The 23092-nt window shown below is 35.6% G+C and overlaps 1 protein-coding gene across 1 annotated transcript in view; it reads right to left on the reverse strand.

Moving 5' to 3' along the window:
• Positions 1-3358: 3358 nt before the first annotated feature.
• The window catches only part of OTOGL (otogelin like), a 198463-nt gene continuing 178729 nt past the window's right edge, over positions 3359-23092 (reverse strand). Inside the window, exons 50-58 of the mRNA XM_045165523.1 lie at positions 22975-23079; positions 22849-22889; positions 17851-17914; positions 16554-16732; positions 15867-15971; positions 13535-13654; positions 12106-12151; positions 6105-6184; positions 3359-5211 (exon numbers count right to left, since the gene is read on the reverse strand). Coding sequence (XP_045021458.1) covers positions 5011-5211; positions 6105-6184; positions 12106-12151; positions 13535-13654; positions 15867-15971; positions 16554-16732; positions 17851-17914; positions 22849-22889; positions 22975-23079 — 941 coding nt within the window. The 3' untranslated portion in view covers positions 3359-5010. The remainder of the gene's footprint in view (positions 5212-6104; positions 6185-12105; positions 12152-13534; positions 13655-15866; positions 15972-16553; positions 16733-17850; positions 17915-22848; positions 22890-22974; positions 23080-23092) is intronic.

The raw sequence follows: 23092 nt of genomic DNA on the forward strand, positions 1-23092 counted from the left end.
GGAGCCTGGTAGGCTGCCGTCTATGGGGTCGCACAGAGTCGGACACGACTGAAGCGACTTAGCAGCAGCAGCAGCAACAGTCCAATTTTCCCAGTACCATTTATTGAATAGACTGTCTTTTCTCCACTGTATTTTAATGCCTCCTTTGTCATAAATTAATTGATCATAGGTGTGTGGGTTTATTTCTGGGCTCTCTATTCTGATACATGTATCTGTTTTTGTGCCAATACCATATTATTTTAATGACTGTAGCTTTGTAGTGTAGTCTGAAATAAGGCAGCATGCTAACTCCAGCTTTGTTCTTTTTTCTCAAGATTGCTTTCACTACAAATCCTTAAAGAAATTAAAAATTATGCTTAATTTAATATCAGATCAGGAGAGGCAGGGAGAAAAACCAGCAAAATAACAATAGAAATTATTCATATGCATGTTTTATATTTTTTTCCTACAAACAATACAAGAGAGTTTGTTATTTACTCTTCTTTCCAACATGACAATAAATCAAACTCCGTTGATTTAAAGAGCTATAAATCACAACTTGTAGTTTTAATGTAGTTTGACAGCTGTTTGACAATTGTTATTTACTGAAGTGAAGAAGACTCTTGAAGGAACTGATTTAAGGAGAGTGAGACAGAAGAGGAGCAAAAGCTAATACAAGTCCAATTGTTATAGAGCAGGCCACTGCTTATAAAAAACACAGATATATCTGGAAAGGCCAGATGGAACCACACATCTTGGAATAGTCATTGAGGATGAGGAGTGACAGTGAGCAGTTTACCTGCTGGTTCCTGGACCTGTCCTTCATTGATCAAAGTTTATCCCACAGAGTATTAATTCCCCCCCCTTTTTTTTTCCCAGGCTGCATTTCTCAGTTCTTCAGGGTGATCAGGGGGTGTAGTGCTTTTTCTAGGCTCATAAGTGGTGGGAAAAACCAGATCCCCTATGGAAGGCATGGGGGAAGGATGCAGTCCTTTCTCCCCAGAAGACTGAGACAGTGGTCAGAATAAGGCAAGGAGGCAGATGGGTGAGTCTGCTGTGTTGTTCCTGCCTAGGTGCCTCAGGCTGTCTGGGAGGAGAAACTACCATGGAGATGGGAGTGGGTTCAGCTGCATAAACATAAGCATGTATCTGACCGAATCTAGGTATGAGTACATCACGAACAGTGCACATACTGAGTCCAATTAATCATCTACTCATCACCTTTCAACTCATTTGCAATGGGCTGAATGTTTATGTTCCCTCAAAATTCATATGTTGAAATACTAACCTTTCATATGATGGTATTAGAAGGTGAGCCCTTTAGGCAGTGAATGGAACATGAGAGTGGAGCCCCCATGAATGGGATTGGTGTCCTTTTATAAGACACCAGAAAGTCCTTTAACCCTTCTGTCATGAAAGGATATAGCAAGAAGACTGCTGTCTTTGAACCAAGAAGCAGACCACTCAGTTCAGTTCAGTTTAGTTCAGTTGCTCAGTCGTGTCCGACTTTGCGACCTCATGAATCACAGCATGCCAGGCCTCCCTGTCCATCACCAACTCCCGGAGTTCACTCAGATTCACATCCATCGAGTCAGTGATGCCATCCAGCCATCTCATCCTCTGTCGTCCCCTTCTCCTCCTGCCCCCAATCCCTCCCAGATCAGAGTCTTTTTCAATGAGTCAACTCTTCACATGAGGTGGCCAAAGTACTGGAGTTTCAGCTTTAGCATCATTCCTTCCAAAAAAATCCCAGGGCTGATCTCCTTCAGAATGGACTGGTTGGATCTCCTTGCAGTCCAAGGGACCCTCAAGAGTCTTCTCCAACACCACAGTTCAAAAGCATCAATTCTTCGGTGCTCAGCTCTCTTCACAGTCCAACTCTCACATCCATACATGACCACTGGAAAAACCATAGCCTTGACTAGATGGACCTTTGTTGGCAAAGGAATGTCTCTGCTTTTGAATATGCTATCTAGGTTGGTCATAACTTTCCTTCCAAGGAGTAAGCGTCTTTTAATTTCATGGCTGCAATCACCATCTGCACTGATTTTAGAGCCCAAAAAAATAGTCTGACACTGTTTCCACTGTTTCCACATTATTTCCCATGAAGTGATGGGACCAGATGCCATGATCCTCGTTTTCTGAATGTTGAGCTTTAAGCCAACTTTTTCACTCTCCTCTTTCACTTTCATCAAGAGGCTTTTGAGTTCCTCTTCACTTTCTGCCATAAGGGTGGTGTCATCTGCATATCTGAGGTTATTGATATTTCTCCCGGCAATCTTGATTCCAGCTTGTGCTTCTTCCAGCCCAGCGTTTCTCATGATGTACTCTGCATATAAGTTAAATAAGCAGGGTGACAATATACAGCCTCGACATACTCCTTTTCCTATTTGGAACCAGTCTGTTGTTCCATGTCCAGTTCTAACTGTTGCTTCCTGACCTGCATATTAGGTTTCTCAAGAGGCCAGTCCATTACCAGATGCCAAATCTGCTGGCACCTTGATCTTGGACTTCCCAGCCTCTAGAACTGTAAGAAATAAATGTCTGTTTTTTTTAAGTTGTTCAGTTTATGCTGTTTTATTATACCAGCCCAAACTCAGATGCCACTTCATTTTGGCTTTTGTTCGTAAAAAGAAACTCAAATGAATTCCATTTCTATAAATCAAATGACTCATCAACATTTGACAGATCATAACTCCAATCCTTTGTACAACCTTCTATTTCCTTGGATTCTGTGGTTGCTTCACTGAGGCTCTGAGCTTAACTCCAAACTCAATGACTATTCTTTCTCAGTCTCCTTTCCTGACTGTTTTTTTTCTAAGATCCTTTATACTTATAGCTAACTTAAAATGAGGAATATATGATACAGATATAGTTCAAAAGTCAAAAAATATATTGTTCTACATGGAGAAGTTCATATCTCAGACTGTATTGACCCTGAGTTAACATCTCTTTATTCAGATTACTATCCAGTTGTCCCAGCACCATTTATGGAAAGTCTATTTGTACCCCCTCTGCTGATTTGATGGCTACCTTGAACTAGAATTTGGGGTTCTCCTTCATGCACTTTCTCCATAGGTGTGCTTATTTATCCAATACCTACCTTCTTACTTGACTGTAAGTGACATGAGGGTAAGCACGGTGTCTATTTATATTGCCTATATTCTCAGAGCTTAGAACAGTGCGTGGTACATAGGAGGTGCTCATTATATGTTTGTTGTATTTAGAATGTTTATGCAGTCCTAGGAAAAGGTTTCCCTTTTTCCCACAAATGTGTTTAAAGATAATTAAGTACTTTAATATAATAGTAAATATTTAACAGAACATGAAAATAAAGAAATCATGGTAGACAATATACAATATTATGTGCCTCATTTGAGGTCCATACAGTTTCCCTTAAGCAAAGTGTGAACATATTTTAACCAAAAGCATTTGATTCAGTCTGGATGTTAATAGGAGTCAACAAATATTGAAATGTTAATGTCTTAGAATACTTCCAAGTGTTATTATGCACAAATAAGATAAAATCAATTTTTATATACAGTAGATACCGGGGCTTTGAAGATGAAATATTCATTTCATTCTTTTATCCATTTCTAAGTAACCTTGGAGGCCCCAAAATATCTAACCTGTTGTAATTTTTCTGGGTAGCATGATTTTGTAATAGAATCAAATCACCTAGCTCAGCCTAGTCCACCAGGCTCCCACATCTGCTTCTCAGTACAGTTTTACTGTTCTCTCACTCATGTTTGACTTCATTTGATCCTCACAACAATCATACTAAGTGGGGCATTCTCTCCTCTTTATAGATAAAATCAAATATAACTATACATTATGAGTGGCAAAGAATTGGGAGATTTGTAAAAATCTCAGAATATATTCTTTGTAAATGTCAATAATCTACTGTATTTAAAAAGTACAGAATTCCATTGTAGAATTATTAATACATTCAAACAACTTTATTTCATCCTTCATTGGCAAAACAGCAACACGAACAGAAAAATAGCATGCAACTTCAATAATTAGGCAAATATTGAATATATCTCAAAAACCAGACATCTAAGAGTTAGTAAATAGCTAACTGAACATTAAATAGTAACAACCTATTTTAAAACAATTTTAATGGTAAAAAATAAAAATAAAACCCCAAGATCTCTCTCCTCTATTTAGCAACTGATACTCTATTTCCCTATTCCTTATTATCCAGCTAACTATTATATGGATGTATATACATATGTACATGTGGCATTTTTCCTTTTTTTAAAGGCACTGAATTTAAAGTTCTTAATTCTAGGCAAAGCAAACTCTTTAAGAATAAAAGGTTCTGTGATACACACCTTACCATACTGTTCAAAAGAAAAGAACACATTACTGGAAGGTAAAAGATGTAGACTTAATCCAACTGCTAACATGCATTCATTATGTTATTATACCAAATGAATTTGTACAGGTCATACAGCTTCTCTGGTTATGTGATAAACTTGCAAACTAAGGGAAATTTGCAATTACATCCTTAATGTCCACTCAGAATTTAAATAATCTAATATCCTATTGTTCTATGATCTGTCTCTAAGCAGACTGCTCTTTATGACTATCTAAATTAAAGTTGTCACTATTAGCTGATTACATTTGCCAGAATAAACACTAGCAATAAAAGAGTATCTTAATTTTAATATCTATGGCAGACTTTTTTAAAAAAACAAATAAAAATTGAATGAACTGAAAGAAACCTACAAAACAACTTTCTAATAGATGAGAATATAATTTCATATTGCTGTTATATACATAACAGAATTTCAGCTGAACACCTTAAGTTCATTTGATTCTGTAAAATAGACTAAATCAATAAACCTAATTTCTCTTGGAAATTGTATAGATTTTGCAGCAAGTGTTAAACTGCCATATCCAATAGTCTGAAAAATACATATTATTATTAAACAGTATAAATCTGCCAGGCGCCTTAAAAAGAGCTGATAAAGTCAACTCCATTTGACCTTATGATGCTGCATAGAGTTCTTGGAATGCAAGCGTTTAATTCCACTGGCACGTGCAGTCTATTGGTTCCTGGAGAGTGTGCAGGACTTCCGTGCCATTGCCTGAGCAGTAGAGTGGGACCGTCAAGTTGCGCACCCCGTTCTCACGGCAACACTTACAGAATCTTAGATGGCTCTCAATATTGATGTTATATATGGTAGCTGATGGGCATTTTCCATCGCAAGATGCAACATTTATCTGTAAGGAGAGACAATGAGAAAAATGTCTTAAAACTTTTTAAAACAGTGATATTGATTCCGCTAAGGTAGAGTCCCTTGGACAGCAAGGAGATCCAACCAGTCCATCCTAAAGGAAATCAGTTCTGAATAGTCATTGGAAGGACTAATGCTGAAGCTGAAACTCCAATACTTTGGCCACCTGAAGTGAAGCACTGACTCATTTGAAAAGGCCCTGATGCTCGGAAAGATTGAAGGCGGGAGGAGAAGGGGATGACAGAAGATGAGATGGTTGGATGGGATCACCGACTCAATGGACATGAGTTTGAGTAAGCTTCAGGAGTTGGTGATGGACAGGGAGGCCTCCCATGCTGCAGTCCATGGGGTCACAAAGAGTTGGACATGACTGAGCAACTGAACTGAACTGAAGGTAGCATATTGATTGTCCAAGTTTTTTGGCAATTTGACATAACTCAAAGTATGAAATGTGCACACATAACTAGACAGATCTATGGAATGTATTGATCACAATCTAATGATTCTATTTAAGTTGTATTATATCACAACTAAGTAGGCTACAGAGTCATATAGGTCTTATAAAAGTGGGCAAACTTAGACATAAAACTATTTTTGCTAATTAAAATTGCATACTTAAGACAATATATGGTCAAGTATATTTAGATTAAAATTTCCATCTCTCTGCATTGAAATTATCATTCAGAACTGTTGATTATTTCTGCCAAGAATAAATTCACACTTCTTCACAAACAGAATATTTCACTATTAGAATGTAGGGATAATCTCAAAGTTAAATATTTTAAGTGCTGGCATTTTGTTTGCTTACCAGTGCTGACACACATATACTTCTGGAAAGACATCAACCCTTTACATAACAAATTATATTTATCCACTTACAGAGCTTTGACTTATACAGTCCTGCTTCCTTATAACTGACTTGATAATCACCTTCTGGCATATTCTTTCTTCTCGTTTACCTGATAAAACATAGAATGTATTTATTCATCCAAAGGTTCATGTCAAATTGTTTCTTAATTAATTAAACATATGAATATATTTATAATTGAAAACATATTGATATGAAATGTATTTCTATAATGAGATAGTTGAAATTTTATTATTATGTAGTCTATGGTCAATATTTATTTTCAATTTCTAAATAGATTTTCTCACATATTTTCTAGCCTTATATTTATCTTTTTACCTTATTGTCTTACAATAATTATTATGATCATAAATCAAACATATTCTACACATGGAGTAATGCTAACATCAATCTGTGTGTGCGGTGTATATTTTAATATTTTATATATTAAAAAATCAACCATGTTATATATAGGTAAATATACATGTACATAATTAAGGCATACATACATATATACATCTCTTTTAAAACATAAATTGATAGATTTAAGGTCACTTTGTCTCAATGGATATTAATGTAAAATTATGCATAAATGTAACTGAATTGTTACCAACCATGTTGAAATGTTTGGATGACTCATACTTGATTTTATGGCTCTGAAATGATGTCACAATTTCTAATGAAAATGCCTTATATTAAGTAATATATTATTATGCCTCTATGTGCATGATGAATTATCACTTGATAATATACCCAATAATATATATTTAATGCTGTATGATAGTGGATGTAATCCCTGAATCAGGATGCAAAACAACCAAGGTTCTTATCTCACCCTGTTATTATTAAGAATTTGCTTTGTCACTTTAGGAAAGCCATTAAACCATTCTGCTGAGTTTCCTTATTTGCAAAAGACTGGAGTTAGAGCTCAAATCTTCAAGTGAGTTTAGTCACAAAATCTTTATTTAAAATAAATGCTTGTATGAAATCCATGAAGTATATAAAAGTTAAGCTATTCTGTTTGAAGTATAGATGGGTAGCAAGATTGCCTGAAATTAAGCTGTTCTTGCCATCCATGGCCTTCAGTTGCTGTATTCAAAGGTTATGTCTGTTCTCTTCCTACTTGACTTCTCAGCAACATTTGTGTCAATCCATCAGTCTTTCCTCCTGGATACACTTTCTGCACTTGGCTCCAAGAGCACACTCTGGTTTTCCCCCAGTCTCTTTATGTCTCCTCATCAGTCTCCTATTTTTGCATGTTCATGCTGTTCATGGGGTTCTCAAGGCAAGAATGCTAAAGTGGTTTGCCAGTCCCTTCTCCAGTGAACCATGTTTTTTCAGAACTCTCCACCATGACCTGTTCATCTTGGGTGGCCCTACATAGCATGGTTCATAGTTGCATTGAGTTAGACAAGGCTGTGGTCCATGTGATCAGTTAGTTAGTTTTCTATGACTGTGATTTTTCATTCTGTATACCCTCTGATGGATGAGGATAAGAGGCTTGTGGAAGCTTCCTGATGGGAGGGACTGGCTGTGGGGAAAACTGGGTCTTGCTCTGGTGGGCAAGGCTATGCTCAATAAATCTTTAATCCAATTTTCTGCTGATGGGGTAATGCAGCTAATGGTGATTTCCTTCAAAAGCACTTATGCCAGCATGCTGCTGCTCTAAGACTGTTGTAGTCAGTACCCTTGACCCCACGGCAGGCCACTGTCAACCCACACCTCTGCTGGAGACTCCCAGGCACTCATAGGCAAGTCTGGCTCAGTCTCTCATGAGGACACTGGTCCTTCATCTTGGGTCCTGGTGTGCACAAGGGTTTGTTTGTGCCCTCTAAGAGTCTGTTTCCCTGGAGGTTCTCAATCCTTTTGCCAGATCCCCAGGTTGGGAAATCTGTTGTAGGCCCTACAACTTTTGAAACAGTGTGAGAACTTTTTTGGTGTAATTGTTCTCCAGTTTATGGGTCGTCTGCTCAGCAGCTCTATAGTGGTGCTAATGGCAACCATCTCCAAGAGGACTTTTGCCACACGCAGTGTCTCCCAGGTCTGTTGAAGCCAGAGCCCCTGTCCCTGCAGCAGCTCATTGCTGAGCTGTGTCTCTGCAGGAGACACTCAAACACTCAAAGGCAGGTTTAGCTCAGTCTCTTGTGGGGATCACTGCTTCTTTCCCTCGGTCCTGGTGCACACAAGGAACTTCCTAAATGACCAATGCAAAGAATAGAGGAAAACAACAGAATGGGAAAGACTAGAGATCTCTTCAAGAAAATCAGAGATATCAAGGGAGCAGAGGGATACTTCATGCAAAGACGGGCACAATAAAGTACACAAATGATATGGACCTAACAGAAGCAGAAGATATTAAGAAGAGGTGGCAAGAAGAGCTATACAAAAAAGATCTTCACGACCCAGTCAATCATGATGGTGTGATCACTCACCTAGAGCCAGACATCCTGGAATGTGAAGTCAAGTGGGCCTTAGGAAGCATCACTACAAACAAAGCTAGTGGAGGTGATAGAGTTCCTGTTGAGCTATTTCAAATCCAGAAAGATGATGCTGTGAAAGTGCTGCACTCAATATGTTAGCAAATCTGGAAAACTCAGCAGTGGCCACAGGACTGGGACAGGTCAGTTTTCATTCCAGTCCAAAAGAAGGGCAATGCCAAAGAATGTTCAAACTACTGCACAATTGCACCCATTTCACATGCTAGCAAAGTTTTCCATGCCAGGCTTCAAGAGTATGTGAACTGAGAACTTCCAGATGTACAAGCTGGATTTAGAAAAGGCAGAGTAACCAGAGATCAAATTGCCAACATCCACTGGATCATATAAAAAACAAGAGAATTCCAGAAAAACATATACTTCTGCTTCATTGATTATGCTAAAGCTTTTGACTGTGTGGATCACAAAAACTGTGGAAAAATCTTCAAGAGATGAGAGTACCAGACTACCTTACCTGCCTGCTTCAAAACCTGTATGCTGGTCAAGAAGCACCAGCTAGACACAGATATGGAACAATGGATGGTTCCAATTGGGAAAGGAGTACGTCAAGGCTGTATATTGATTGTCACCCTGTTTATTTAACTTACATCTAGAATACATCATGTGAAACGCCAGGCTAGATGAAATACAGACTGAAATCCAGATTGCTGGGAGAAATATCAATAACCTCAGATATGCAGATGACACCACCCTTATGGCAGAAAGGAAAGAGGAATGGAAAGAGCCTTGTGATGAAGGTGAAAGAGGAGAGTGAAAAAGCTGTCCTAAAACTCAACATTCAGAAACCTAAGATCATGGCATCTGGTCCCATCACTTCATGGCAAACAGGTGGGGAAATAAGGGAAACAGTGACAGACTTTATTGTCTTATGCTCCAAAATTACTGCAGATGGTGACTACAGCCATGAAATTAAAAGATGCTTGCTTCTTGGAAGAAAAGCTATGACAAACTTAGACAGCATATTAAAAAGCAGAGACATTACTTTGCTGACAAATGTCAGTCTAGTCAAAGCTATGGTTTTTCCAGTAGTCATGTATGGATGTGAGAGTTGGACCATAAACAAGGCCGAGCAGCAAAGAATTGATGCTTTTAAACTGTGGTGTTAGAGAAAACTCCTGAGAGTCCCTTGGACTGCAAGAAGATCAAACCAGTCCCTCTTAAAGGAAATCAGTCCTGAATATTCATTGGAAGGACTGATGCTGTAGCTGAAGCTCCATAACTTTGGCCACCTAATGGGAAGAGCTGCCTCATTATAAAAGACCCTGATGCTAGGAAAGATTGAAGGCAGGAGGAGAAGGGGATGGCAGAGGATGAGATGTATGTGGGATGGCATCACTGACTCAACAGACATGAGTTTGAGCAAGCTCCAGGAGATGGTGAAGGACAGGGAAGCCTGGCATGCTGCAGTTCATGGGATTTCAAAGGGTCCAACATGAATGAGCTTCTGAACAACAACAGTCTCTTATACTTGGTCGTTCTCATTCCTGGACCTCCCAACTACAGCATGGCCTGAGGCTCAGTGCTGGCGACAGAGGGCAAGCTGTTTCGTGTCTTACGATGCTTTCACACATTGGTTACTTCATTAACAGTTTTATTGTCATACGAGTTTTAAAAGAAAGACTAGTCAAGAAAGAAACCTCTTTAACACGACCTATAAGTCCTTATCCTCTTCTATCACTCTAACCCCTATGCTACGACTGCACCTGGCCACTTCCTCCACTTTGAACACCCTTCACTCCTCCCGGCTGGCTCCCAAGGACATTCAGTCCCTACTCAATGGACACCTCATCAAAGAGGCATTCTCTAATCACCCACTTAAATGAACAACCCAATGCCCCTCCCTCTCCATCCCTTGTATTCTGCACTGTTGTTCTTTATGCCATGCGTCAGTACCTGACGTAATGGTGTATATTTACCAGTTATTGTTTCCGCCCCTTCTTGATAACATGCACTAAGCAGGCAGAGGTTGTTTCATCCTCTATCACAGTCCCAGTACCTAAAAGAGTGTCTGCTACATGAGAGGCGCTCAACAAAAATTTGTTTATGTTCATCCATTCAATAAATGAAACTGGGACATCCTAGTTGACTGAATTTGTTTGTGCCAAGAACCATTTTCTATTCATTCCTCAGTGTCGTTATAATTGTAACACATGTTGTTTAGCATAATACCTATGATAATAGCCAACAGCCGCAGTCTTTCTGATAAAGCCTGGTCACCCAAGAGCAAAGACTACAGACAGGGGTTCTCTACTGCCAAAGCAGAAACTACTTCACAGGTTCTTACACATCAGATTAGAGAAAACGAGGCAGCTTGTTACGATTCTGCAACTTCAAGGAGCTGGGCCAAACTGAACAATCCTGATGCCAGGCACTGGATAGACTTAAGTCTATCACTGATTATGAGTGTAATCCACTTTTCTGAGCCTTCATTTCCTCAACTGAAAGGGAAATCATACCTATTTCCCCACACACTTCCCAGAACTGTGGTGAAGACTGGTTGCAGTGTTATCTGCAATGGGTTTAATAGACTGTTGGTGTGTGGCTGACAATCAATAGTAGTAATATGGTCAGTCAAACAGATAGTCCCTTGTCTTCCCTCAGATAACATAAATATACTCACTTCTCTAATAATAAAACATGGGGTTATAGAATTCTTGTGACTAAGAATCCAGTGCTCCACAATGGCATCATTAACCTGAATCATGTTGAAGTCTTTTTCCCAAAAACTTCTCTAAACAATATTAAAATTACTGTTTATGCCAACTTTTCTAACACTTCTATTTTTAACTTGACATAAACTCACAAGTAGTTGAAAAATAAATTCATAAGCATACAAATAAAAATTGCACAAATACCGCTGTATTCTATTTCATCTTTAACATGACCTTTAATGTCCTTATCCTCTTTTATCACTTTTATCCCTGTGCTATGACTGCGCTTTGCCATTTCCTCTACTTTGAACACTCTTCAAAGGGTGCTATAAAGCACTATGAAATAAGCCATATAATTCAAATAAATATAAATTTATGTATAAGTTTATTTATATTTATGGGATATCTTATATACATATTATTTAAATATAACTCACTAAATTGGTATTTCTCAAATGTATTAATTATATAGAACCATAGATTTGTTCAAATAGGTTTGGAAAATATCATACTCTCTATGTCCTTATTGGAGTCTCATAACAATTTTGTGTAGTTTAAAGCACATTTGGCCATAGAGTACTTTTTAAACTTAAACCCTACTGAAATTCTGTGCAATACCTTTGGAGAACTGCAGCAAGAAAGACACTTCTAATATTTAAATTAAATTTAGATTAAAATTCACCTACATTAAAAACTGTATTTATGTTCCAGAAGATAAAGACTAAATTACAAAATAATCAACCACTTGCCATAAAAACATTTAAATAATATACATTAAAAAATACATTTCCCTCATTGCAACCTAAGAAGTGAATCTTATGAGAAAAATCATAGTCATGAACAATTAAAACTAATCAAATTAATATATATAATTTGTCCTCACTTACAGATCCTGCAACAGCCTTCATTATAAAGCTTCACAATCCCTTCATTCTAGGATGAGAGAGGAACAGTGTTAAAACTCAATGTTTGTTCATTTCCTCCTAGATTAGAAATAAAAAACTAACTTTTAAATATATTTACTAAGTATCACAAAGACTTTTATAGAAAAAAGATTGAAACAACTATATCTAATAACAATTTTTATTTTTAAAATTAGGAGCAGATATTTTAAATTTTTTAATTGTTATTTCTTCATAAGTACTATGAAAAAGAGTGCAAAAAGATTAACTTAATTAAAAGAACACATTTAAAATAAAACAAAAGATTTTCTTACCAAGTTGAGAGGTACTCTAAACAGAGATCAGTGTGTTTTTTAGACTCCTTGAAATAAACTACTTTTCAAGACTAGACTGAGTTCCTGAATAGAACTGAATGTTAAAATGATATCTCTTTTTCTTTAATATTTTATGATTTTAAACAAATCTTCTACTTCTGAATGTCTCTTGCCAAAGGCTAAAGCCATTAAGAAAATTTCATTGATTATCTTTTGGAATTCTTACCATAATTGCCTGATTGCTTTTAGTAACTCGCTAATTATAATTCAAATAAAAGAATAATTTATTCTATAAAAATGGATTTGTGAAATAAGATGATGCCTAAGATTCTTTAAAGAGCTAAAATTCTATTACCTTGGTACATACAGTATCTTGTTATTCAGCCAGCTAGCTAACCATCATCACTAAAAGGGCACATGTTGAAAAAAGTCAGTGAAATCATGCTATTTCTTTACACTGAAAGAAAAATATTGCCTCACACAACAGAGTAAAGTTTACTTTTCATTAGGGATTATTATTTCCTAAATAATTAAGGCTACAAAGAATCTTTTAAAAAACTATGTGACTTTCAAAAATCTACTGTCCCAGCAGGCTCTTCTCTGAAAGAATAAGGAATTGGAAGAGCAAAACTGAACGATCGGCTGTGCTCTGGCATAAGCTGAGCTTCACAGTGGTCCATACTCAGAGAAACTCTGGCCTCCCTTAGGCCAGCTTGCATCAAAAAGCAAATGACATCAAAAGTCTGCTGTGGGTTTAAGAAAGAGAAACTTGACCAAGTTCAGATCAATTAGTTTATTAATCCATATTGAAAGAGAGGCTAAGTCAGCTAATCAAAAGATTTTTAAATAATTCTTTGGTCTGCATATTAAAAACCCAGAGATAGTATCATGTCCATTCAGGGAGAGTCAAAATTATTTGGAGTGCCATATACAACTCAAACTGCCAAAGAGGAAATATAATCAAACGTTTATGTATATATGAAAATAAACATCTACCAAAATAAATAAAGCATGTATGTATGACCTTGGAAAACATATTAATGTGCATTTTAAAAATTATAGTTAATGCTAAATTTTCTTGGCTATAACAAGGTACAAACCATTTTGCATTCAGTCTCATTAAAAGGGGGACAGACCATACTGTAGTTAAGAATCATTGCCCCTTCATCAGTCTTAACGCATTCAAATGTTGTACAATTATAGTGCCAGGTGCTCCCCTCCTAAAAATAAAAGAGAAAGATTCTGTTTGCTTCTTAAAATCTGCCATATTTCATAAGTAGAATGTTTCCTATCTTACTGAATCAAAAGTCAAGTCAAGATTTAGAGAGCTTCTTGTGACATAAAATGTCTGTCTAGAACTGTACCTAAACTTATCTAAAATGATTAAAAATACATGTATGTGGCAGGTGGGTGGGTGTGTTTGATTTCATACTAGAACTGAGATGTCAATGTGGAACAAAACAATAGAGAGGGAAGAAGCAACTCAGCATCTTTTTCTACTACAAAATTAATTATCTAATTTGGCCAAGTGTCAAAGGTCTTGCTCTAAAATTCCCTCACTAATTATAAAACAACAAATCATATTAGTTAGTATGACTCCTCACTTGAGGCTTGTTTGTTTTTTCTTCTACTCCCTAATCAACAAAAAATTTAAAAATCTTTGGATGATAGTGATTATTCACCCATAGTTCTAGTTTTCTATACCTTCTGGTTATTTTAAAATGTATCCCTATTCTTTAACAAATTTTTAAGATAGTAACTGTTTATTTCACTCCTGATTTCAGAATTCCTATTTACAAATAAAATCAGCTGAAACTAAGTATAATATAACTATTAGGCTATAATTTTTAATCTATATATTTTTATAATCTGAATTTTAAAATGTTAATCAATCTCTGACTTGAAGATTCTTTGTGGACCAGCAAAAATTCTGACAAGCTTCCTTTTCTGTAGATACTATTTTAATTCATAAATGTCTTCAGGTCCTTACGAACCTCAACTGGAAAAGATCTACAAGTCCAGGTCTAAAATAAGATAATATGTTCAAAATCAAATATTAATTCTAATATTCAATTCAAATAGTATGTTCTAATTTATCTGGAATCAAAAATTAGTTGTTCCATAGGAATTAGATTTCTAGATAAATAAAACTTATCTTTGAAAGAGCTAAGAGTTGTTATAACAATCTTGATGAATATTTACCTATATTGCTTGTGTTCACAATAAATATTCTAAACATAATTTAATATTTTATTTAAATATCAGGGTTATCACTGTGAATACTGATTATACACCAATAGTTCCTGGCTTATTGACATCTATAGAGTTCATGTTGCTCTTTACTAAAATCCCCACATTACTATATATTTTCAAGTAACTTCTGATTCATTTTCTCTCACTGACACCTGTCTCCTCATCATTTTTATAAGCTTGCTTTTTCAAGACTCCCTCTTTAAAAAATATAATATGAAGCAGAAATATTGCTATGATTAAACAGATAAATAATATCAACATTATTTAAATCAATAACACTATTTTCACATAATTATAAAACAAATGGACAACAAGCATATGTTATATTGTTATAAAATAAGATAATTGTTAACACAGGATTGGAGAAATCTGTTTTTCTTTTGGATATATAGTTAATTCCATGTAATTAAGAATACCATAAATAAGACCTCCATATAATTAAACTATTAATGGAAAAAACTTAAGAATAGCAATAATAAATTGGAACTATCCTCACGTAATGCAAATTATAATCAGAATTTGTGACCCTCCCATATCTGATGACATCACTAATAACTGTACTAAAATTACATGGTTCCCTTCTTCTGTTCTAAAAAAGGGAAAGAGTAGGTCAGTCTGCAAACCTCCATAGAGTTATTATGAGATAATGGAAGAATTCTGAATAATTATATTGTGGAAAGATGTGATACAGCATTCATTACTCTTGAAATCTTTTAAAATTTTTCAAATATCTTAAATCTTTTCTTATATTTACCTACTGAAATCTTCAATACCTAAAATAAAAAGTACTAACATCTTGAGTTTCAGAGTTTTGTTAAAATGCTTCATTTCAAATGAGTGAATAACACTCTTTTCCTTTGTTCTAATGATTGGAAATCAACATTTCTCGAAGCCCATTCCTAACATCTGGGGGAAATGTAAGGATCTCTGATAAAATAAGTTTGAGAAACCAGTTAAATATGCTCCTTCGCAAAAGGACTCATGGACTTTAAACTGTTAACTATGTCTTGCGTCTAAGTGTGTCTTGCAAGTGTGCTCTACGTGGGTGTGCTTCTTGTATGTGGAATACTGTGTGTGAGAGAGAGAGATTTTTCAAATTTATGTGAACACCTTATTCAGAAAATAGCACAGAGAGCTACCCTCCAGAGAAATACATTTTAGGAACGAAGTAATTCATACCTCATATATAACTGTTGTTCCATTTTCCATTTGAAATTTGCAGGATATATTTTTGCAGGTACCACAACAATCATAATCACTTGGAGGAGGAGTATATACCTGGTGCTGTGCATAGTAATAATCGTTTGAATTAGCCAACAAGAGTACTGATATTTTCATTGAATTAGTTCTGAAAGTGCTTCCCATTATAACATAGGCTCTCAGAGGGAGGGTCAAGAGGAAGAGGACATATGCGGACTATGGTTGATTCATGCTGATGTATGACAGAAACCAACACAACATTGTAAAGTGATTATCCTCCAGTTAAAAATAAATTTAAAAAATTATGCTCTCTTAGAATATCTGTAAACATTTCTAAGGTTGAATTTGAGGCACATCAAATAACTTTATACAGCTGTATTAGAGGTGAAGTAGTTGTTAACCTTTACATCTCGCAGACAAGATTCATCAAGCAGATGTAAAAAGCTCAAGTCAAACAAGCTGTATAGAAAATAAGACTTCTGAAATTCAAGGTTATACACAGGAAAAGGATACTGTATTATATAGATACATTACAAATTAATAGATTATTAAAGCACTATTCAAGTGTATATTTTTAAATTATAGAGTATTTACTTGTTCAAATTCTACAGCTGCCATTTTAAGATTAATGAACTTGTACCAGAATGACTTGGAAAAAATACTTACAATATCACATTCTTTTGAACAATTCACCATTGTAAAGTTCAAAGTGTGGAAGCCTGTATGGTTATCTTTTTCTTCGAGACACTCTACCATGTAACAAAAATCCCCTTCCAAATATCTTATCATAGATTGGCCAGGATTCAATACTGATATTTCTTGAAATACACACACATCATCCTTTTCTAAGAAAAGATGAAAAAGTCAACAAAAAGTACAATATTCAGGTTTTCTATTAATCAATCAATAGAACTTTAATTTAAGACTATGTTTTTATTGTGATGTGCCATTTTTTAAAAACCAATAAAGATCTTTAACTTTATATATTGTTAATAGCTCAAGAGTTCACTTAATAATGAGTGTGACATTTATTCCTTAACATACAGTAAGAAATTATATAGAAACTCAACTATTATTTACTGTTTGAACTTTCTCTGAAAGCTATAATATATAGCAGATTCTAGAATTAACTTAAAGTAATCATCAAGCTACTTGCTGTTCCCTCTTCTGGAAACATAACATGGCAATTTGGGGGAATGGATACAAATGAAGGCAAAAATATGAATCGATAACAGAAGGCCTCTTCATGAAGGTATTGTGCAACATTTCATGTTTGGCATTTTGAAAGAAAATTTTTCAATTTTACTGTGCTGCAAAATATATAATTATATAAGTCATCCTTTACGATGAAGGTAGCTGATACAATGTGCTATCACATCTTTGAAAGTGGCTTTAGGTAGGCTGCAATAACACTTTGTGCCTTGCCAATGCTGGATTTAATTCTTCTCTCATATAAAAATACCAGAGTTTCAAGATATTGAACAACTGTTTATTTTCTATTAACCTACTTAATATGAAGATTTGTTATTTCATAGAAAAATCAACCTTATGCCATACAGTGTTAACATCAATAATTATAAAAGAGTGAACAAAAATCTCTCACTTGTAGATGTTATCTATTTTTAAGTTAAATTATATACACAAAAAAGAACATTGGCATCAACTTTAAATTCTGTGAAGCCTTGGAAAAAGAATCATTTTTATGTCTTGTTATGAAGTTTCTGAGCAACTTCACTTATGAAGTTTCTCAGAACATTTAGGAATATTACACAAGAGAAAATTAAAAAATAAAAAGTACAGTTTTTATACTCAAAAACTGGCAAATGGCTTAAAATGTATAATATATCTCAAAAATAATTTTTTAATTTTTAAAAACTAAAATTATTTTAATTTTTAATTTTAATAATGAATAACATATACCAATAATATGATTATCATTTAAAAGTTTCAAAGACATAGTTACCACAGAGATACTGTACACATCCACAGTCACTCTGAAAGTTGTAGTCTATTGCAGTAAATTCTCCCTATTAGAAAGATATTATTATTATATGACTTACCAACATAGTTTATTGTATTACCATTGAAAAAAATACACAATAACATCTAATAAGTATCCTACCCCACAAGCACATAGCAACTTCATAGTAAATATTTGATAGGAAACAAGCTTTGGTTAACCCAGCAGTCATTTAATTAGTAGCCTAAGGAAAAAAACTCACAATAAGCAACATGATCATAGATCACACAGTCTGTCTAAACTTTAATTTCCTTATCTATTAAATGAGTGAAGATGGATAAGATGATCTTTATGGATTGTCCTAACTTTAAAATTATACTGTTTGACTCCAAGCTTCTAGTGGGCAATTCAAGATAAAGAGAATGCTTGCTAATCCTAGAAACTTCTCTTGAGGAGAATGTTCTTGATCTGCTCTACAGAGGTGGTCCAGAACTCTGATGTATGCACAGAGCAACGCTGCTATAGCATATAAAACAAGAGCAGAAGAGTGAACGATTAATAACACAGGCTCAGGAACAATACCGCCCTTCTGCCAATCTTGCTCTGCTACTTACTAGCTGTGTGATCTAGGGCAGGTTACTTAACCAGTCTCCTCCTCACCTTCCTCATTTAAAAAATGGCGATAATAATACTGTCTGCCTCTTAGAACTGTTGAAAGAAACAAATGGATCAATATATATAAGGGCTTCAAATAAGCTGATGTGCAGAAAGTGCTATAATCTTTCTCTCTCTCTCTGCTCTGCTCTCTGCTCAGTTATGTGTGACTCTTTGCAACCCCATGGACTAGAGCCTGCCAGGCTCCTCTGTCCATGACATTTTCCAGGCAAGATACTAAGTAAATTGCTGTCACAAGCAACACTTAAACTTTTCTTTACTAGGAAAATTGTATTGGTTCTTCTCAAGTAGGACTCAGGCCTAAAGTTTCACGAATGTATTTAAACATCAACTTTTCCCGGGTATCTTTAATTTTCATATGACAGTAAAAACACTAATTTGATTATCAACACAAAAAAAATTCAGATAAATTCATAGTAATATATAAAAGGCACTTCCTCCATAATTATTAATATTCTACTTTTTATAGTGCTTTATGGGTTGCAAAGTAATTTCATAAACATTAACACATTTGATGTTTTATGACTTTTAGCCATTATACAATTCCAATGGGACTGGAAATAAAATATTAGAAATATACAGTTTAAAATAGTAATAAATCAAGCTCTCTCACTGCATAAACTTTTCCAGAAGATTAGATAAGGAAGTAGGCTCTCACTAACTCTTTGAAGTCACTTACCTGTTTTTCAATAGTTAGAGCACAATGCCCAGAGTGTCCTCTTAAGCTTAGGCTTAAATCTTCTTATCTTCCTTCCTAACTTGTTTCCTCTGAGATCTTAGTCACGGATTTGGTTACACTTTTATTCTCATAAGTACCCAATGTCAATCAGAGGAAATAGCTCCTTCATTGTTCTACCAATACTTAATATTAATCAAGTATGATAGTATTTTGTTTTTATTCTCAAGCAAGCATCCCTCTCCTTTACAGTTAGTAGGAAAATCACCTCAAGATGTTTCCACTTTTTAGGTATTATGAACAGTGCTGCTATGAACATTGAAGCTTTGTGGCAACGTATGTTTTCATTTCTTATGGATATATACCTACGAGTGGAATTGCTGAGTCATATGGTGGCTAGATATTTAATCTTTTGAGTAATTACCAGGCTGTCATCCAAAGCAGCTAGTTTTGCATTCCCACAGCAGAGCATGAGGGTTCCAATTTCTCCACATCCTTGCCAACATGTATTAATATCTGTCATTTCAGTGAGTGTGAAGTGATCTCTCACTGTAGTTCTGATTTGCGTTTGAAAAAGTGAAAGGGTTAGTCACTCAGTCGTGTCTGACTCTTTCAACTCCATGGACTGAGCTGCAAGCCTCCTCTGTCCATGGTATTCTCCAGGCAAGAATACTAAACTGGGTCGCCATCCCCTTCTCCAAGGGATCTTTCTGATTCAGGGATCAAATTCGGTCCACATTACAGGCAGATTCTTTACCATCTGAGTTACTAACTAATAGCTAATAATGTTAAGGAACTCTTCAAGTGCTATTGTCCACTGTATATTTTATTTGGACAAATGTCTGGTTATATCCATAAAATGGAATATTATTTAAGAGTAAAAAGGAAATGAAGTACTGATACATGCTACAACACAGATGAATCTTGACAACCTTATGCTAAGTGAAAGGAATCACGAAAGACCACGTCTTATATGATTTCATTTACATGAAATATTAAGAATAAGAAAATCTATAGAGATAGAGAGTATAATGTGATTTCCTAAGTCAAGGGACTTTTGAGGGACACAAGTAACTCCTAAGAGGTACAGAGTTTCTTGGGGCAGAGGATCAATTTTCTAAATTGATTGTACTGATGCTTGCACAATCTGAAAGCAAAATAAAAACCATTTAATTTCACACTCTAAATGGCTGAATTGTATGGTATGTGAATTATATTTCAATAAAGCTGTTACTAAAAAAGAAATATATTATTAAAAATTTTTTTCAGTGTCTTAGACAATGTACTTAAAAAAAGAAAAAAACACTGTGGACTGTAGCCTGCCAGGCTCCTTTGTCCATGGCATTCTCCAGGCAAGAATACTGGAGTGGGTTGTCATTTCCTTCTCCAGGGGATCTTCCCGACCCAGGAATTGAACTGGAGTCTCCTGCATTGCAGGCAGATTCTTTATTGACTGAGCTATGAGGGAAGCCCAAACATGTCTTCTTTGATAGATAAGGCCAAAAATATATTATCTTTCTCAAGTCTTAGAGGCATATCATAGAGGTAAATATTTAAAGAAAAAAAAAGGACTTGCTAAGTGTCACATCCAATGGTTATCCATACAGTAAGTGTCCATCTAAAATAGTTAAATAAGTGATAACAGAGTTATAATTATTGTTTCTATAAGTTACATTTTTGTAATTCCTAGAAGATTTGCATGTTCATAGATAACTCCTAAGAAGGTACAGACAGCTAGTTACCTATTTACACCTCCTCCTCCTCTGAAACAAATGCATTGTTAGTACATTTTCTTAAAGAATCACTGGGAACACTTTGAATATTGAGATAATATATTTTCAAAATTGTGCTTCATTTTAGACCAGTGAACTTATGTAGATATAAGACTGGTAGATTCAGTCACCAGTGGAAAAAATAACATTGTGTGATCACTTACCAAGAACCAGACATTCTGGAATGTGACGTTAAATGGGCCTTAGGAAGCATCACTACGAACAAAGCTACTGGAGGTGATGGAATTCCAGTTGAGCTATTTCAAATCCTGAAAGATGATGCTGTGAAAGTGCTGCACTCAATATGCCAGCAAATTTGGAAAACTCAGCAGTGGCCACAGGACTGGAAAAGGTCAGTTTTCATTCCAATCCCAAAGAAAGGCAATGCCACAGAGTGCTCAAACTACTGCACAACTGCACTCTTCTCACATGCTAGCAAAGTGATGCTCAAAATTCTCCAAGCCAGGCTTCAACAGTACATGAACCATGAACTTCCAGATATTCAAGCTGGATTTAGAAAAGGCAGAGGAACTAGAGATCAAATTGCCAACATCCGTTGGATCATCGAAAAAGCAAGGGAGTTCCAGAAAAACATCTACTTTTCCTTTATTGACTATGCCAAAGCCTTTGACTGTGTGGATCACAACAAACTGGAAAATTTTTAAAGAGATGGGAATACCAGACCACCTTACTTGTCTCCTGAGAAATCTGTATGTAGGTCAAGAAGCAACAGTTAGAACTGGACATGGAACAACAGACGGGTTCCAAATAGGAAAAGGAGTACGTCAAGACTGTATATTGTCACTTTGCTTATTTAACTTATATGCAGAGTACATCATGAAAAACACTGGGCTGGATGAAGCACAAGCTGGAATCAAGATTGCTAGGAGAAATATCAATTACCTCAGGTACACTGATGATACCACACTTACGGCAGAAAGTGAAGAAGAACTAAACAGCCTCTTGATGAAAGTGAAAGAGGAGAGTGAAAAAGTTGGCTTAAAACTCAACATTCAGAAAACTAAGATCATGACATCTGGTCCCATCACTTCATGGGAAATAGATGGGGAAAGAAGGAAAAGAGTGTCAGACTTTATTTTTGGTCTCCAAAAGCACTGCAGATGGTGATTGCAGCCATGAAATGAAAAGATGCTTGCACCTTGGAAGGAAAGCTATGACCAACCTAGACAGCATATTAAGAAGCAGAGACATTACTTTGCCAACAAAGGTCCATCTAGTCAAAGCTATGGTTTTTCCAGTAATCATGTATGGATGTGAGAGTTGGACTGTGAAGAAAGCTGAATGCCGAAGAATTGATGCTTTTGAACTGTGGTGCTGGAGAAGACTCTTGAGAGTCCCTTGGACTGCAAGGAGATCCAACCAGTCCATCCTAAAGGAAATCAATCCTGAGTATTCATTAGAAGGACTGATGCTGAAGCTGAAACCCCAATACTTTGGCCACCTGATGCAAAGAACTGATTCAATGGAAAAGACCCTGATCCTGGGAAAGATTGAAGGTGCGAGGAGAAGGGGAAAATAGATGATGAAATTGTTGGATGGCATCGTTGACTCAACGGACATGAGTTTGAGTAAGCTCTGGGAGTTGGTAATGGACAGAGAAGCCTGGCGTGCTGTAGTCCATGGGGTGGCAAAGAGTCGGACACAACTGAGCGATTGAACTGAACTGAACTTCCTATCTCTAGCAAAATATAAAATGTTGACTGCTCCTTATATCAAAGCAGATCTTTTAATTTACTTAATTACAACTTAAAGAGATTAATTCCATTTACTCTGAGAAGAAATCAGAAATTAAAGAAATAAAGGAAGAAAAAATTGATTTATATTATATTAAAATTTAGTCAAAATATGTGCTCTTACCACTTCACAAGTTGGCATAACAAGATTTTCACAGCTACATTCTAAAAGGCAAAAATCAACATGTTTATATTGATCATAATATACTAATACAATGTAATAAGAATTTAAAATATAAATATTAGTTACCACAATGCCATGTTGGACAACATTGACCAGATACATTTTCTTTCACAAGATTCATATCTTCTGCACAGTTGAATAGAGGCATAGGACAAAGATTTGGCTCACACACTAAATTAAAAAA

This window comes from Bubalus bubalis, chromosome 4 (assembly GCF_019923935.1).
Source record: "Bubalus bubalis isolate 160015118507 breed Murrah chromosome 4, NDDB_SH_1, whole genome shotgun sequence".
NCBI lineage: Eukaryota > Metazoa > Chordata > Mammalia > Artiodactyla > Bovidae > Bubalus > Bubalus bubalis.